The 19,284-nt window shown below is 48.8% G+C and overlaps 1 protein-coding gene across 1 annotated transcript in view; it reads left to right on the top strand.

Moving 5' to 3' along the window:
* SLC2A9 (solute carrier family 2 member 9) overlaps positions 1-19,284 on the top strand; it is a 210,231-nt gene that overhangs the window by 97,043 nt on the left and 93,904 nt on the right. Inside the window, 1 exon segment of the mRNA XM_089911655.1 lies at positions 1,530-1,662. Within this exon segment, the coding sequence (XP_089767781.1) occupies positions 1,530-1,662 (133 nt within the window).

Genomic DNA, 19,284 nt, shown 5'->3' with positions numbered 1-19,284 from the left:
AAGGGCATCTGAACCTTCTCCCTGTGTGAAGCCTTTCTAGGTCTGGATGTGTCTTCTTTTCTCCTTGTACTTTCTTAGGAAATGAAACATTCAAGAATTCCACAGTGAGAACTTTGGGTTTTTTTCCTCTTTCTCCCCATCAGAACTGCTGTCTATTGATGTTCTCTCCTTTCAGAGACACAATGAGAGTTTATTTGTAAACCTGGGTTTTAAAAAAAAATCAGGAAGAATGCTGCCTTAATCAGCATAATAATATGGGCTCCCCGTGCAGCATTTAAGCTACCTAATAGGCGAATGGTGCTGCTTGAAGGGACTCAAAATGCCTCTTGAATGGTGGGTGTTGGCCTGCTTGCCTTTCACAGCCAGTGGGAAGTGACAAGTTCCCCCACCTCAGGGGCGAGCTGTGCCCAAAGGCCCACCCTCACTTCCCTGGGGACGTGGAAAAGCTCCAGCCGCCCTTCACTGACAGGAGCAAGATGGGTCGGATATCCTGGGCCTCGGAGGCGTCTGGGTGGTGCCACCCGCATAGTAGTAGTTTCCTCTGTGTACCTACTGGGTGCCAGGCCTCACAGTGAGCGCATCATCTGATCCCACTCTCACGCCTGCCTGAGGGGTGCCTGTGGCTGTCCCCATTCCCCAGGTGAGGAGAAGGGGATTCCAAGGGGCCGTGAGAATGTTTCCAAGGCCACACAACCAGGAAATAGCTGAGCCGCTTCAGGCCAGACTTGATGCCCCAGGGGCCTCTGAGTTGGCCAGCTCTTGGCTTCCCCAAACTGCACCTTCTTGGAGTCACCCTTCAGGTAACCGCCTGTCAGGTGGCTCTGAGGATTCACCAACCCCCTGCATGGAGATACCAAACACGTGGGCCTGGTGCTAAACTGTTCCCAGAAGGGGGACCCCTTCCAGGTCCCGAAAGTGGGCTCTTGTCTGATACTCGGAAATGAATTGTCCAAGGAGACACACGTGCTGACAAAGCAAAAGACTTTATTGGGAAGGGGTGCCCAGGCAGAGAGCAGCAGGGTAAGGGAACCCAGGAGAACTGCTCTGCCACCTGTGTTGCAGTCTCAGGGTTTAGGGCAATGGGGTTGGTTTCCGGGTTGTCTCTGGCCAATCATCATCTTGCTTGTGCCCATACTTGGTCTGACTCAGGGTCCTTCCTGGCGGAGTGCGCATCTCTCAGCCAAGATGGATTCCAGTGTGAGGGTTTCTGGAAGGTTGGCAGGACTTATTATGGGCTGGCATCTCCTCCCTCCTTTTGGCCCCTCCCGAATTCGCCCATTTAGTTTTAGGACCTCCTGTGTGAGACAACTCATGCAAGCGGTCATTATCATGCTTGGCCAAGGCGGGCGGTTTCAGTCAATGGTTCCCTAACAAAACCAGTGTCCAATCGCTCCCCAGCCTTTGTTCCTGGGGCTCACACTGTGCAGAGGGACCCTGTGCAGACAGCAGAAGCTGCCTGGCCCAGGGGCCTAGCCCTCAAATAATGACTGAAGTCCTCATCATTCACCAGCCCCCTCTTCTCCCTTCAGGAGAGCACCTGGCCGTACCTGTTTGGGGTGATTGCCGTCCCCGTCTTGGTCCAGCTGGTGAGCCTGCCCTTTCTCCCTGAGAGCCCACGCTACCTGATCTTTGAGAAGCACGACCAGGCTGGAGCTGAGAAAGGTAGGGGCCGCTTTGTCTGGTCCATGTGGCTCTGGCCTCTTCACAGGGGTCAGCGCTGCAGGGCATGCTGGGTGCCCTAGGACACCCTATCCCGTTTCATCTTCCCAACAGCCTGCTATGGGCGGCCCAGAGTGGGGACACAGATCAAAGTGTCAACTGAAAAAAATGCACAGCATGGGAGTTGTGAGTTAAGTTTTATTTGGGGCAAAATGAGGACTATAGCCTGGGAGACAGCATCTCAGATAGCTCTGAGAGACCGCCCAAAGAGGTGTGGGAGTGTCAGTATATATGATTTCAGTGAAAGGGGTACGTACAGCCAAGCACACATTTTGGCAGAAGGCTGCTGCTGGTCACGAGCAGATGTCACCATTAATGATTTTAGTGCTTTTCTAGATATGAGGATATGCAAGAAATTTCAGCTCATAAAATCTTCTCCTGAAAATATCTCTCTGAAGCCCTGTTCTACCAGTTTTTCCCAGAGCACAGAGCGCCTCATTCCTGATCCTTGCCCGGAACTCCTTTCAGGGGCTGTTGAAGGTCAGCGACTGCAGTGGCTAGTGACTTAATCCTTGTAGAACCAGATAGCAAGTGACAATTTTACGGTTAGCAACAGGGAGCCTGGAAAAGCCAGGACAGAGTAGGATAAGGCCCAGGTCTGCTCACCTCTGCTCAGTGTCTCTCTGTGGTCACCTCTCGGGTTGTCCCAACCCCAGAGATGCTGCATATTTCTTAGTGGTTTAAGTCTATCCCGGCCCTCCCTCTGCTCCTCTCGTCCTCACTGATCAGATTTCCCATCTTAACATTCACATGCAAGGAAAGGGAACATACAAGCACAGAATGAGCCCTCACATCACACCAGCGTGGGGCCTCTGCAACAAGACCCACTGGACCATTCCCATTAGCCCTGCAAAGGAACAGAAATATACCCATTTTACAGGAGGGAAGCATGAGGCCCACATGGGGCTTGGCAGTCATCTTGTGTAGCTTTCTAGGCCAGATTCAAAGTAGAGCTTTCAGAATCAGAGGCATTTCTACAGCCCGGAAAAGACAAAATCATTTTGCCTGGAGACAGACAATGTAGAATGAACAATAGCATACCCATTCTTTTAGTTTTATAAAACAAGACTTGGCCGGCAGCACCGAGGTTCAGCATGAGGGCTGGGAATAACTAGTGCTGCCTTCACATCCCAGCTCTGCAGTCTGACCTTGACCAATTCTTTTCACCGTCCTGATTCTCAGAATCCTCATCTGTAAAAAGGAAATGATATAAGCCTCCCCCATGGGTTTGTTGTAAGGATTAAATTAGATGATATCTATATCTATATGGTCCACAGTATTACCTGCTGTCATTATTACTGAGGACTCTGTCCAGGTTCTTATTATCCATATCCTGTCCTCTAATCTAAATTTCCCAAATGTCCACATCCAAGAAAAAACTGAGAATTATATGTAGTCCTTAGCTCACTATAATTTGTGCCACATCTTTTAAAATCCAAACAACCTAAGTATTTTCTGAATTGACGTGTCATAATGAAATATTAATAATTGCCTATGTCTGTCCAGCAGTTTGTAGTTCAGATCTATTTCCTCATTTACGACATTTCTATAACATGAAATCAGAGAACATTATCATTACTTTCATTTTTTGGATGAAGGAACAGAGGCTTACAGGGGTGAAATGATTTGTCCAGGGCTGTGGTTATATGGTTTCTGGTTTCTAGAGGCCTTTAAAATTTGATGGAAAGGACAGATCTTTCTTCGGTAGACGCCCAAATACACAAAATTTGTGGAGCATGGTTGTGGGGATGGGACTTGAGCCCCCTCCCTCAGAAGCCCACAGGGGACCCTGGTTAAAGCTCCTCCCCCATCTCATAGCCAGTAAGTGACAAAAGAAGGACTGGAACCCAGGGGTGATTTCCCTCCCACCACCCTCACGCACAGAGGGACACAAGTGGGTAGTGGTCTACGGGGCTTCCCATGGGGCCCTTGGGAAGGCAACCTATCCAAAAGTCAGGCTTCAGGGAAGAAGGCTGATGGTCAGATGGTTGGAGGCTCTGGAGTAAAACGAAGGCAGCTGAGAAGGAGCCAATGGGATCTGATTTCCAAAAGCAACTAGGTTATAGGTTGTTAGAAGACAGCAATTCCTCCAGCTTGATCTCCTGGCACGTGAGGATGCCCATCTGGCTCCACTGGGGAGGAAATCCTGGGAAACGCTCCAATTAAGTACAGTCAGAATGGGCAGTGCATCCAAATGCCAGACAGCACAGAAGGTTTAAAAGATTTATTTCATAGCACAACAGGGAGTGAGAGAGAAGGCCAGTTGTAAAAAATGATAAATATTACATGTACGCTTTATAAAAAGAACAAAGATGTTGACCTTAGGTTGAAATAGAACATTGAAACCTGCATCTATACTAATAAAAGTGCTAAGTTCACTCCAGGCATTCAGCAAACAATGGATATTTACTGTGCTGGGTGCTCTGCCAGGTGGTGGGGAGAGGAGAGTATAAGGTGGTCTTCCAGCCTTCCAGGAGGTGAAGGGGGCATCTAGTTACGGGAGGCAGACACACTCCTCAATGCTCACCTGCATTGAGAACATTTCATTCTAAGCACTTCACATTTGTTAGACTGTTAAACCCTCACAACAACCATGGAAAGTAGATCGCATTATTATTTCCATTTTAAGACAAAAACAAAACAAAACTGAGGACAAGATAACTTAACCAAAGACACAAAGCTAGCAAATGGCAGTGCTGGGATTTGAACTCTGAAAGTCTTGCTCTGGAACCTATGAGCATAAATAAAACACACTCTATTACCTGCCACCTTGTTTGGCACCATGGGAGATACACCTTGCCCAGTCTGTTGGTAATTTGGTAGAAAGGACCCTGTAGCAGTTAGCTATTACCATAATAATGCTGCGTAACAAACCACCTCGGAACTCACTGGCTGAAGACAATGGCAGTTACTCTGTTAATCTTGATAGGGCTTGCCCTTGCAACTCTTCTTGTCTCAGCAGAAGCTCTCTCACATATCTGGTGGTCAGCCAGCTGATCCAGGATGGCTCAGCTCTGTTCCATGTACCTCATCCTCCAGCAGGCTAGCTCAGGCATATTCTCACAGCAAGCACAGAGGTCCCAGAGACGAAGCGAAAAACACAAGCAGTTTTTCAGGCTTTGAATCAGCTAATCAGCCCCAGGAGTTAGAATTCCCTGATGGGAATTCCCAGAATTGACAAGTCTGGGTTACTATCCAGTCTGGTGATTGGCGGATGGAGGGCTGCAAGGTTTGATTGACATCTCTAGTAGAATTATAGAGCGTACAGGAGGATGGCTTCAAGAAAACGATACAGGCAGGAGAAAAAAGTAATATATGCTCATCACCATGAAGGAATGATAGCTCTGGATGCTCCTTCCCGGTAATGCTTTGTCATCCCAGCCCCCATGGTCTGTATTTTTGTCACCAGACCCTGATCAGGCATATAGACTTGGCAGAGAGCTCAGACCTCAATCCCCAGATAAATAAAAAAACAATGCTTTTTATTGCTGTTGTTTTGTGGATGGGAGGGAGTGTGTTTCTATGGCATTTAGAAGCCAGTTACTGGCTAGACCTGAATAGAAAAAGAAGACTGTCCTTTATTGGCTGCTATTGTTTTTTTTTTGTTTGTTTTGTTTTTGGTACATGGGCCTCTCACTGTTGTGGCCTCTCCCGTTGCGGAGCACAGGCTCCGGACGCGCAGGCTCAGTGGCCATGACTCACGGGCCCAGCCACTCCGCGGCATGTGGGATCCTCCCGGACCAGGGCACGAACCCGTGTCCCCTGCATCGGCAGGCAGACTCCCAACCACTGCGCCAGGGAAGCCCTTGGTTTGGTTTTTTTGAGAGAAAGGTGTACATATCAGGATTAAGGTCGGCCACCTTATGATAGAAAACCCAAACGATAGTGTCTTAAACAAAATAGAAGTTTATTTCTCTCTCTCACATAAGAAAAGGTTGAAGGTAGGCAGACTAAGGCTGTTACAATTCTTCATGGTGTCAGGGACCTTGTTCCTTTCATCTCTCCATCTGCCTCGAGCCCTTCATCTCTAGATTCCCAGAAGGTTGCCTCGTGGTCCAAAGTGGCTGCCATCATATCTGCTTTCCAGCCAAGAGGAGCAGGGTGAAAAGGAGGGATTACTTGCCCTTCTACTGCTAGGTCTCTTTGGTCAGAATGTGATCATGTTTCCGCTCTTAACTGACAAGGAGGCTGGAAAATGTAGTCCTTTAGTGCACTGTTGTCACAGAAAGTCGGGCCCTGCTCCTAAGGAGGAGGGGAGAATGAGTAATAGCCTCTGGCCACCAGCAGGCTCTGCCACTGTCTGGAAAGAAAGCAACTCAAGTACCCATTGGCTGGGACCTGCCAGACTGAGGCATTTCGTGCGCTCCGGAGGCTAACTCACGATTCCTTCAAGATGGCGCTGCTTAAACAGACGTTTGATGCATATTTAGAGATGAGGCCTCGTGAGCTCTGGTCATGAGCTGCCTGCACCCAGTGAGCCAAGTAAAAGCCCCGAATTTAGTGGGAGCTGCCTTCATTTGTCATTCCTGAACACCCCTACGGTCGTCTCACTCCCACCCCACAAGGACTGTCAACCACATTCTGGTCTGCATATCATTACATTTCCAACGCTGCCTTTGCGCCTTAGGGGATGCCATCGTGCCCCTTGTCCATGGATGCTCTGGGCCACTGCCTCGGTGGCCTGAGCTGGATTAAGGGACTGCTCTGCAGTCCAGAGATGGCCAGAAACATTCAGGAGGCAAGGTCACATGCCAGATGGACAGAAGTGAGCCCCAACAATGGCCCTTATGAGAGACAGCTGACTTCATTCCCTTTTGTGCTAGGGGCCAAAGTACATTACCTTGGTCACAAGGAGCCTGGTTTTTATTAAGGCAAGAATAAAGTATATTCAAGTGGATTCATGCTAGAGGTGCATTGAAAATACAAGCTTTTTCCAAACCATTGCAACACCTGTCTTCAAAAAGAATAGAGATTCCTCAGGCTGGCCAGGTTGGAGGTCCAGGCCCTTGGACCTGCATGGACCCTCCATGGGGTAGCAGATCAAGAGCAGGTACAAACTAGAGGTCTCAGGTCTCTGCCCTAAAGGACTCACCATGATGTGAGTCTCCTCCACCCCCCCAATCTCCTTCCCACTCATGGTTCAAGAGGGCTGCCGTCATAGCTGCCTCCACCTTCTCCAAGTTCCATCTAAGGAAGAAAAGACCCAGGGGCATGACCAAACCATTGACAAGCTGTCAAGGGGAAGAGAAACCAGCCTTATTTCGGATGATAGATTGAGAACCAAATGGGAGAAGCCACAGCGAGGAAGGACTTGATTTGCCATGAGACAGGAGATGCAAGAATGGAATAGGCCACTTATGGAGGCGGGGAGTTCTCATTTCTGGAGGTGTCTGAGCACTAGGCAGGAATGGGAAGCACCAGTGGAAGTAGGCAGAAGGTCCAGCTTAATCAAGACCCTCTAGGCCCACCAATGTCCTCTAGGCCTTGGTTTCCTGATTCCTAAGAAGGGAAACATCACAACTGTCCTGCCTCTGGGTAAGGTAGACAAGTTCAAGTACAGTGGTGTTTGTGGGAGGAGGGCTTTGCAAACTGTAAAGGATTGTGCACATCAAAAGGAGATTGTTTGCTTTTGCCATGTGAATTTCTGCATGACCTTGCATTTGAAGAAAGGGATTCTATGGATAAAGTGATTTGAAATCTTTTGCTCTGGGAATGGAGAATGTGTTTAATGTTGGGGAAAAACCACGCACAACTCTCTAAAAAGTCAATCGTCATTTATACCTGAGCTTTTCCTGTCTTTTTCCATGACATTTCCATCATGTTTACAGGGGGGGACCATCATGTGGATTTATCTGTGAGGCTGCTTTTACCCCCCCCATGTTTGTGCCTTAAACATGTTTCCTTATTATTGTTTTTATATTATCATGGATGGGCAGAAGAATAATGGCCTCCAAGTATGCCCACATCCTAATTTTCAGAACCTGTGAATGTCACCTTGCATGGCATGAGGGACTTTGCAGATGTGATTAATTTAAGGGTCTTGAGGTAGGGAAAATTATCCTGGGTTATCTGGATGAACCCAATGTAATCACAAGTCTTCTTATAAGTGAAAGAAGGAGGAGGGAGAGTCAGGGTCAGAGAAGGAGCTGTGAGAACAGAAGCAGGTGTTAAGAGTCAGAGACAGGTTGAAGATACTGTGCTGCTGGCTTTGAAGGTGGAGGAAGGGGCCAGGAACTGAGGAAATGCAGGAAGCATCTAGCAGCTGGAAAAGGCCAGGGAACAGACCATCCTCTAGAGCCCCCAGGAGGAGCAGAGCCCTGATGACACCTTGATTTTGGCCCAGTGAGACCCATTTTGGACCTCTGACCTCAAGAACTGTCAAATAAGTTTGTACTGATTTAAGCCTAGTGGTGATTTATTTGTGGTGATTTATTAGAGTAGCACAGGAAATTCAGACATCACGTTAAGGAAGGAAAATCAGTTCCGGTTGAACTATGACTTTACCTTCATTTTAAATGTAGTTTAAACATTTTTTTACTTGAATTCTCAAAATTGTTGGGCATTCTGATTTCCATTTATAACAAATAACTGAGTGAAAGGGCTGTGTGCATGAAGCTTTTTTTTTTTTGCGGTACACAGGCCTCTCACTGCTGTGGCCTCTCCCGTTGCGGAGCACAGGCTCCGGACGCGCAGGCTCAGCGGCCATGGCTGACGGGCCCAGCCGCTCCGCAGTATGTGGGATCTTCCCGGACCGGGGCACGAACCCGTGTCCCCTGCATCGACAGGCGGACTCTCAACTACTGCGCCACCAGGGAAGCCCTGCATGAAGCTTTTAAAGTTTTTTCTTTCCCATGCACCACTTTCTTGCTATAATTTATCGAGCGCTTGCTCCAAGTCCAGTGCCTTGCTTTCATTGTCTCCAATATCACAAGTCTCCAGAAACTCAGAGACTGCAGATAGGAAACCCACACTCAGAAGTTGAGCCCCTTGCCTGCAGTCCCACGGCCAGTAGAGACAGAAATGAGGTTCAAACTCAGTTTGCCTCACTCCAGTCCTGAATTCACTAGAGGGCAGTATGATGCCTTTAGTGTATGTTTAAGTGTATTTCTAATTGTAAGACACAGCATGTACATAGAGACAAATAAAATAAGCAAAAAATAATTGATCCATTGGTCGCTAGGTTTAAGGGCCAGAAAAATGTCCACTGCCATATTGTGATTTTCTACACTTGAGCCAGTGTTGAACTCCAGATGTGTGCTGATTGCATCAGAGATCAGTTAAGTCAGTCATTGCACATCTGTATTCGAAACTAAAAACCCTATCCCCAGGCCAACTTGATTCACTTATGTAACAAACAGTTATAAGATGATTGTAGCATGGTGAAAGCATGCCTAGTACATAATGCTCAGTGGGGAAAAAATAGAACATAAAATAAATCCATGTGATCACAAAAGTGTGGAAAGAATAGAGATAAGTAGGACAGGAAGGGAAGAAGGCTGGCCTGGATAGAGATTTCTGCTGTGCTCTGTGCTGGGTGGGCTCTTGATAAGGGAGGATGTGCAAGGTGAGCTGGTCCTCTTGAAGCTTCCTGCCCCCCAAATGCATCCACCAAAACCCAAGCCAAGTACCCAGGTGGTCACCCAAGGTACCAAGGTACCAACTGAAGGAAGCCCTGGGGTGGTCAGCCCCTCCCAAGCCCTGCTCTTGCCTAGAGGCTTACGGCCACACTGTGTCCACCTGGAGACACCAAAGAGAGAAGGGGGCCGTTTAGTGCCCTGGGCTCACACTTGCCAACTAGAAAGATGGCACCATCTCCTGGACCCAGCAGAGGGACGTGGCAGAAGAAGGAGATGCAGTCCCTCTGAGGTCCTATCTCTGCCCCCCAACAGCACAGTCACCTGCTCCTGGAATACCAGGGCCCCGCCCCTGTTGTCACTCTGCCTTCACTTGTACGGTGTAGCGATGAATGACCTCTGAGCGTCTCCCCACTTTGCCCCTGGACGAGCTGTCTCCCAGGGCTCTGCATTCCCTGGCTGGAGAGCCCGCTGATGGGACAGGCTGCAGAGCAAAGGACCAGCAGTCCAGGGAGACAGGCACCTTCCTACAAAACACCCAGGGGTCCACAGCAGCAGCAAAACACAGCTCAGAAACCACCGTGTAAAAGCCCCAAGCTCCCAGAGCACAAAGGCACATCTTCATTCCAAAGAGCGAGAGACTGAGAGTTAGCCACTTGCACTCACTTTATTTTTTTGTTTTTTAATTTCTTGCATAGATTACTTTTTAAATTTTTCATGCAATTTTTTGAAGGTTACACTCCATTAAAAATTATTACAAAATATTGGCTCTATTCCCTGTGTTGTACAGTACGTCCCTGTAGCCTATCTTACACCTGATAGTTTGTACTCACCCTCTCCCACCCCTTTAAGGCCCCTCCCCCACTGGTAACCACTAGCTTGTTGTCTATATCTGTGAATCTGCTTCTTTTCTGTTTTATTCACTAGTCTGTTGTACTTTTTAGATTCCACATATAAGTGAGATCATACAGTATTTGTCTTTGTCTGACTTATTTCACTCAGCATAATACCCGCCAAGTCCATCCATGTTTCTGCAAATGGCAAAATTTCAGTCTTTTCTATGGCTGAGTAGTATTCCATTGTATGTATGTATATAGCACATCTTCCTTATCTATTCATCTGTCGATGGACACGTAGGTTGCTTCCATACCTTGACTATCGTAAATAATGCTGCTAGGAACATTGGGGTGCATGTATCTTTTCGAATTAGGGTTTTTGTTTTTCTTCGGATATATACCCAGGAGTGGGATTGCTGGGTCATATGGTAGTTTTAGTTTTTTGAGAAACCTCCATATGATTTTCCACAATGGCTACGCCAATTTACATTCCCACCAACAGTGTACGAGGGTACCCTTTTTTCCACACCTTTGCCAACATTTGTTATTTTACACTCACTTTAAATTTAGAGAATCACAGAGGGTTCCAGGAAAGCAAAGGATGTTTTCTACATTGTGCCTGTGGTCGGTGCCATCCTTGTGCAGCCCCAGGGTCTGCTGGGGGTCCCCGTGCCCCTCAGTGCTGGGAGGAATTGCCTATCCCCTCAATTCCACAGCATGAGGATGTTCAAAGGCTTCTTCAAATGTCTCTGAAGTCCTGAGCATTTCTGGGCTTCGAGCTGTCTTGGGCACCAGCATTCTTGCATGCTGCCCTGTCTTACAGCCTAATAACCCCAACTTGAACTTTAGCACCTACTTTGGTTTCCTCAAACGGCACAGCAGCAGTCACGCCCACAGGATCACTGGAGGGTTTCCGGAGGGGCGCGCTACCCAAGGTGCCCGACTTCCTGCCTCTCACCAGCCTCTGTTTTCCCCTCTTATCTCTGCTCGTCCACTCTGCCTGCTCAGAGGGCCCCTGAGCTCCAATTTCTTCTTCTAGTGTGTGGAACAGCTTCCCTCCCTTCTGAACCTGGAGCCAGCCACCATGCAAACGTTCAGCAAACCCTCCTACTCTAGGCACTTATCAAAATATTTTTCTCAGTGAAGACAGTTCTTTCCTTGAAAGACATTCTGGTGTCAGCCGTTAAGTTTACACACTTTTCTTTCCTTCTTTATACCGGTAACATCACTGCTTCTGTTCGATGCTCCCAGGCTCTTTGGAAGCCATGGTATGTGGGCTCCAAAGAAGGAGCCCAGCCTCTGGGGTTCCAGTCTCTGCTTCTCCACATGATAGCCCTGTGAGCCCAGGAAAGTTGCCCATCGTCTCAGATGAGGCTCAGTTTCCTCATCTGTGAAATGGGAATAGCACAAATGCCTATCTCCAGGGACCGGAAGGATGATGAAATAAGATCATGGATGTGAGAATAATTTGCAGTGTGTAAAAACACTGCAGCAACAACGGCTGTGGTCATTATAAGCATGTGGCCAAAATAGTCAGTCAACAAACACTTGTTTTTTATCAGGTAGGTCCTTGTCCAGGAAGGGAAGGAAACAACTGCCCATACAGGCCATGAGCATCCTGGACACAGCCGAGAACTTGGGGTCATGCAGAGAGGTCCTGGGCCTTGGGAAGACCTTCCATGTCATCTTGTCATACCAGACCTGTCTCAAAGGGCTGTGGAGAGGCCAGGAGATGGCCGCCTTGTTGAATATGCTTGTCCTTCCTTCTTGCCCAGCTTATTCCTACTTATGCCAGGAGGCTCAGTGCAGCCCACTGAGGGGTTCCAAATTCAGTGTCTGGGCTGCCAACTGTCAGTCGGGGTCCTCTAAGAAGCAGACACCAGGTGGACCAGTGGGCAGGAACTTATTGGCATAAGTGCATGTGAAGGGAATGTGGAGGGACTAGGGGAGGTGGAGAGATCACAGGCATGGGACCAGCCCAACCCCCGGTGGAGAAGAGAGGGACAGGGCTTGGGCAGAAGGGTCTAGGTGCTGCACAGGACAGGGAAGGTTCAGCAAGGCCCTGACACGTCCTCCAGCCAAGGTCAGCCCCAGAGGAGCCCTGTGTGTGTCCCAGGAGCAAGGCCGCCTTAGTTGCCTGGCTGTGTTCCGCCAGTGGCTGTGAGCTGCCCCCCAAAGCCTGGCCTGGACACCCGGGGTGAGGGATTACAGAGCCCAGGGGCTGTGGCCCTTGGTCAGGTCCAGCCCTGTAGTTGAGGGTCTGTGAGCATGTCCTCCTGCCGCCACTGTGTGGTAGGCCACACGCCTCTAGAACAGTGCACTCAGAGGAGGAGTGAGACAGAGTGACGTCTTCCCTGGGGTCCCAAGGTGGTCAGGGTGGCCCCTGTACTAGTCAGCGCTCTCCAGAGAAACAGAGCCAATATGGTGTGTGTGTGTGTGTGTGTGTGTGTGTGTGTGTGTGTGTAGAGGGGGGGAGAGAGAGATTTAGTTTGAGAAATTGGCACATGTGATTGTGGGCGCTGGAGACCCAGGGAAGACCTGATGCTGCATCTCGAGTCTGGAGGCCATCTGGTGGCAGTGTTCCCTCTTCCTCAGGGACCTTAGTCATTACTTCTTAAGGCCTTCACCTGATTGGGTGAGGCCCACCCACATTCCAGAGGACCATCTGTTTTACTCAAAGTCTACTGATGTAAATGTCACCCTCAGCTAAACTGGTGTTTGACCAGATATCTGCTTTCTGTGGCCCAGCCAAGTTGACACACAACACTGACCGTCTCAGCCCTACCCCATCCCTCACTCCCCTAGTCATCTCACCCTGGTACTGGTGACACAGTAGAGTCACCTGCTGTTTATGTCACTCTCCCTGGCAGGGACCGCATCTCCTTGAGTGCTGAGCATCACACCCCCTACCTTCCCCCTTCCCCGGCATCCAACATAGACTTCCACTTAGCTGCGTGCCGAATAGATAAGAAAAAAAATCAAGGACTTGAATGCGTGGTCCAAACTGTTGAAGAGCATTCACCTGTGAAAGTCATTAAAAATAGTGAGTCTCACCAAATTCCTGGGCAGGGAGAAGGCAGCTTGGCCTCTCCTTCCCACAGCCGAGCAACTCAACCCAGAGGAGTTTGGCATTCACCGTCCCTGCCACCTGACCATCCATGGAGCAGGGGCTCAAATGCCAGGGCCCCTGACTCCCAGAGGGAGATTCTTGCCAGTTACCTGTCACCTCACGTCTCACGGGGCCCTAATGCTGAGGGTTCTACAAGAATCACCCCATTTTCTAAGAGGGGGCAGCAGAAGACATTTACCCACTCTCGGGACTCAGAGATGAAGAATTCATGAACGTGCTTGGTGGGCACAGAACACATCCCCAAACAGATCCCCACATATCCCAAAACTCGTTCTTCGTACACTGGGTGTTTAATGAAATAGCAACAATGTCCTTTTAAATATTTTGTGAGCCACAGAGCTCCCTGCCGGAAGCAGTGGAATAGAGACTTTCAAGTCCCAGACCTGGGCTCCGGGACTCATCAGCTTTGCCTGGGCGGCCTGCCAGGGAGATGCAGCTAGGAATGATCGGCCGTGTGACTCCTGGAACAGCAGGTGCATCCTCTGAACATCCTTGCTAATTATTTCTTGGGTATCAGTCTTGTCAAGCCCTTATAGACAGCAGGCACCAAGAGAGACCCCAGAATCCGGTGTTACACCCTTGCTGGCATCAGGAGCCCTGGTCCTGCTGTGCTGCTTCTCTGGGCTGTGGTTTCCCCACCTGTGTAATCAGGACGGACGAGTTAATTTCTGTAGGCTGGTCCAGCTGCAGGCTCCATGGTCAGGATCTGGCACATTGGGGCAGGATCTCGGGTTGCGCCCAGGGCTCCTGGAAAACAGGCACCCAGGGTCTGCTACCACTCATGGGCTCACACTACAGGGTGGTCACAAATGCCATTGCTGGAGTGTCCTGTTCCCACCCAAGTGAGATGGCACTAAATAAAATGGGCTCAAAATGGTTTCTATCATATGAGTTTCTATCGTGTGCTAGTGTGGGAGGGAGAATAATGATGCCCCCATCTCCAGAAGGTGTCCACATCCTCTACTTCCTAGAACCTATGGACAGGTTAAGTTACATGGCAAAGGAATTAAGAATGCAGGTGGAATGAAGGTTGCTAGTCGACTGACTTTGAGATGCAGAGATTATCCTGGGTTATCCATGTGGGCCCAGTGTAATCACAAGGATGCTTATAAGTGGAAAAGTAAGGCAGAAGAGAGAGAGCCTGCAGACAGCTGTATGGGAAGGTTTTGGCACAAGGTTGCTGGCTTTGAAGATGGAGGAAGGGGCCGTGAGTCAAGGAAAGCAGGCAGCCTCAGCCAGAAAAGGCAAGGCTCCCCTAGAGCCTCCAGAAAGAACTCAACCCTGACAACACCTTGCTTGCGGTCTAGTGAGACCCTTTTCAGATTCTGATCCCCAGAACTGTAAGATGATACTTTGTATTGTGTTAAGCCCCCAAGTTTTAAATTTGTGGTAATTTGTTACAGCAGCCATGGGAAACTAACAGAGGTATGTATACTGCAGCCATTGCCTTAAGCCTCACCCAAAAAAAAGGCCTACAAAGTTTCTACTCCTTATTATACAGATGAGGAGACTAAGACTCAGAGAGATTCAGGGAGATGACGTCATGGTCCCTGAGCAGGTCGATACACTGGTCAACGTCACCCTCAGGACACAGGAACAATAGGAATAACATTTCAGACAGAGAGGCGTGGAATGCAGGACATGGTTGCCAAGGTGCTGGAGCGGAGGAGCAGGCTGGGTCCCCCAGGGTCACCACTCAGGCTCGAGCCCCGAGTCCCCCCTCCTCCCTGAATCCACAGGCAGCCCATCTCCGCTGCAGAGCAAATGCTAGAGCTGCTGGCACGAATGTGGCGGGTGTCATCGCCAGGGGGGACACAAGAGCCTCTGTCTCTGAGACTGAGCAGGAGCTGCCACCACTCACGGTGCCAGAGGTTCAACCAGATGCAGAAGAAAGTCTTTTTCCTCCTGTCTTCGGTGCACATCAGTGCCTCTTATGGGTGGACTCTAACAGGAGTGGGCTAGCACGGAGTCCTGGGAATGTGGTCTGCGGGCTTCTAGCCCCAGGGACCCAGGAGAGATTCTAAAAGTGTGATTTGGGACTGAGTCCCAGTGGGCAGGATCTGACTCAACTAGTAAATGGTGGGATGCTCCCGGCACATGTCACCCTCGGGCCTTTGCACCTGCTGCTCTGCCTGGAAGGCTCTTCCCCCAGGTATCTGCCTGGCCCCGCGCCCTCACTTCACTGAGTTCTCTGCTGCAGTGGCATCTCTTCAGAAACATCTTCCCAATTACAGTAGCTCAAACAGCATCCTCCTCTCTTCACTATCACTCACCCTGATTTAGTTTTCTTCTTTTACTGGAACTTTATCAGCTACCGGAACTTACATAGTTCTACGTTAATTTGTTTAGCATCTGTCTCCTCTACTCCAATGAAAGCTCCCTGAGGGCAGAGACTTTTCCTATTTTATTCTTTGCAGAGAACACCAGCACTTAGACCAGAGCCTGGCACGTAGTAAGTGCTCATTAAACAGTTGTTGAAAGAATGAACGAAACCAGAGTACAGAGTATACCACCTCACAGCACAGTGTGTCCTCTGGTCTCCAGAGCACACTGCTTCTCGAAGCTCTGTGCTTCACACCTGGAGTTGTTCATGGCAATTGGACAGGAGGCTTAGTTGCCCCGGGAACATGGAAGAGAAGAAAGCTAAGAGGGGGAGACAGGAGTGAGGGACCTGTAGGATGCAGACCAGCCATTTTTAGCAGGGAGATGTTTCAGAGAATTTGGACTTTCTGATGTTTTTGCCTTGATAGTTTCTACCTCTGCCCTGGAGAGGTCTTCCTCAGGGTAGACGTTTTGCAGGTTAAAGCAAAGCATGTGTATATATACGAAGTCACCCCATTTCGAGACTCCTTGCTGTCACTCGCGGTGGCAGGGAAGGCTGTGCAGGCAGGGATGTCTGAACGTGCGCCAAGAGGGAAGGAACCGGACGTGGAACATCATGGAAGTGTTCAGGATAGGCTCCAGTTCAAAGTGAAGCTGTTGTCAGACATGGAGACTGATGCACGACCTGAAGGCTGCCCTTCCCTAAGGTCAAACCTCAAGCACTTGAGATTAGGGCTCACAGAGAGCTAGCTTTTGGTATATTGTAGGTGCTCAATAAACGTGTGTTGAATAAATGGACAAATACACGAGCCCTGCTTAAAACACAGGTGCACAGGTGGAAGGCGTCCTAACTCTTGTGCAGTGGCCCGAGAGAAGGGAGGAGAGGGCCTGTCACGTGCTAAGGACCTGCGGCACCCGGGCCCATCCCAGTGGCTCGCCCGTTACACCGTTCCTCAACTAAGAGATCTGCGTACTCACCCCCACTTTACAGGTGAGAAAATAGAGGCTCAGGGAGGTTGGTGCATCCTGCTAAGGGTCACTCAGTTGGTAAGTGGTGGGGCTGGTTCTTGAACCCAAGCTTGCCTGACTTTTTGTTTATAAAACCACAGAATCTGGGTCATACATTGTTGACCAAAAAGCATGAGGACAAAGTTTGGCTCGAATGGAACGCGTCTGGAGGAGAGTAGCTCAGCTCAGCTTAGACCTTCCTCCAGCCTCAGGAAATAGAAAGAAGCCAAAGCTGATGCACCGCCTTCATTTTGCAGACTGAGACCCAGAGGGGTGAGCGCCTTGCCTGAGGCCCCAGGCAAGTCAGTGGCTGAGCAGCGTCCGGGCCCTTTCTCCTGGCCCACGTCCACTGTACTCTCATCGCCCCCTCCCATCCCCAAAGGCGCAGGAGATGAGCTTCGGGCCAAGTTCAGGGGAGGACCAGCCTGCATTTGACAGTGACCCCAGTGATTCTAACCTGCTAGACAACCATGATCACCCTGCCACTAGCTTTTTGCTCCCATATCAGTGGTTTATTGGAGAAAGAGTGGCCATAACTTTTACAATCCCTTGTATTTGGCATATGGGAGAGTAAGTACCACAAAGCTGTGAGGGAACCTGGACACATGGTCCTTATCGTAGGGATGAAGAAGCTGGAGGTTAAAGGTCAAGTGGCCTTGCCACACCACACCCTAGAGGCTTCTTTTTTTCTCTTTTTATTACGTGTTAGCCACTCCATCTTCTACTTTATAGGAGTCAAGGAAAAAATTGAGGCAGCTTATAAGCAAGTGAGCGCATGTGCGTGCACGTGTGTGTGTGTGTGTGTTTGTGTGTGTGTGTGTGTTACAGATGAAACTCGGGGCCCTGGAAGGAGAAGGAAGAACCCCTACCAGGTTGCACAGAGCTATGTGGAGGTAGCACACCATGGAGGTTAAGAGCTCAGATTTTCTGAGCCAAGCTGCTGGGGTTCATACTCCTTCATTGCCATTTCCTGGTTATGTGCAGCCTTTATCTTGGAGCCTTTCTCTGTGGCACTAACCTCACTGGATTGTTTTGAACCTTTAAATGATTTGGTTCACACAAAAGGCTTAGAACAGTGCCTGGAAATCGCCTACATCGTGGGAAGAATTTCTGTTGTTTTTCTAGGAGGAGGAACCAAATTAGTCTCTGAGCGTCCTGGCAGCCAGGGCAAGAAAGGCACTGGGGCGTCCACAGGCTCTCCCTTTAGGAGACGCAGATCAATTTCTCAGGAGAGAGAGACTTTACTTACACACGACTTGAAAAACCGTTTATTACAAGGGACCCTCCAGAGGGGGGTCTTGGGACTCATAATAGAGCCTTGAACTAAAGTTAAAGCAACTGAAAATGATATTTTTCTATGCTTTCTTTTTTTATACAGACCCTCTGTAGGAGCTGAAGGTGCAAGTCTGAAGTGCAGCTTAGAGAAGCCCATTGTAATAGAGTCTGCATTGTGAGTAAACTAGGTCACCACTCATTCGATGCCCATTTATTTTTGGAGTTTTTACTGTGTACCAGGTACAGTGCTAAGCCTGAAGGATAAAATATGGAGCAAAACCAGACAGGACCCCTGGTCCTGAAGCAAGCATTCAGTGAGAGAGCCCGACAGGAGCCAGGCAAACCTCAGGACTAGTGTGAGATTGCCCCAGGCCAGGAGCTACAAAGAGAGGAGTGTGGAGCTCCTTTGGGATGATTAGAGGGAGATCAGGGAGAGATTCCTGGAAGAGGTGGCAATTGAGCTGGGGTGAAAAGATGTGTTGACATGAACTAGGTGAAGGGAGACAGGGCAGGAATCCATCCACAGTCGGAGGGGTTGATCATAAACCAGTGAATACCTGTGGCTGGGTGAGACAGACACTGACCGGGGAGGAAGCCCATTTTTGTTGTCATTTGCTTTCTTGTTTGTTTGTTTTTAACAAGTATTTCCACTATTTCTACCTCCAAAAGCTACTTCTAATAGCTATCGTTCACCAGGGATAATTCACCTATTATACACCGTGTCAGTTGATTCTTACAAGTACCTTCTGACACACAGAGCAGCCTTCCATGAATGTTGGTTAGTCTTGTTGGTGTTGATGTTAACTCCAGTTCCTTACAGAAGGCAACTGAGGTTTTAGCTGCCAAGTGACTCTCCAGGTTATATAGGGAGGGAATCTGCTGTAGCCCAGCTCTCTCTCACTCCAATGTGAGCCTTTGGTCCCATTGCCATTTTTCCCATTTCAAAGCCACAGATTGTTTCGACCAGTTGATCCTATATGCATGGGTTTATTTCTAGGCTCTTTGTTCTATTCCATTGGTCTGTATGTCTGTCTTTATGCCAGTACCATACTATTTAGATTACTATAGCTTTTTAGTTTGATATAATCCCACTTGTCTAATTTTGCTTTTGGTGTCATATCCAGAAAATCCTTGCCAAAACCAATGTTATGTAGTTTTTCCCCTCCATTTTCTTTTAGGAGTATTTACAGTTCCAGATCTTATGTTTATATCTTTATTCCATTTTGAGTGAAGATCGGTTGGCCATATATGCAGCGGTTTATTTCTGGGCTCTTTATTCTGTTTCATTAGTCTATTGTCTGTCTTTGTGTCAGTACAATACTGTTTTAATTACTTTAGCTTTGTAATATATTTTGAAATCAGGAAGTGTGATGCCTCCAGTTTTGTTTTTTTCCTCAGGATTGTTTTGGCTATTCATGGT

The sequence above is a fragment of the Delphinapterus leucas genome, chromosome 5 (genome assembly GCF_059928025.1).
Source record: "Delphinapterus leucas isolate spDelLeu-1000000601 "Yukka" chromosome 5, BTC_Dleu_Yukka2, whole genome shotgun sequence".
Lineage (NCBI taxonomy): Eukaryota > Metazoa > Chordata > Mammalia > Artiodactyla > Monodontidae > Delphinapterus > Delphinapterus leucas.
The sequence above is the reverse complement of the archived record's forward strand: the minus strand, read 5'-3'. Positions and strand labels throughout refer to the sequence as shown.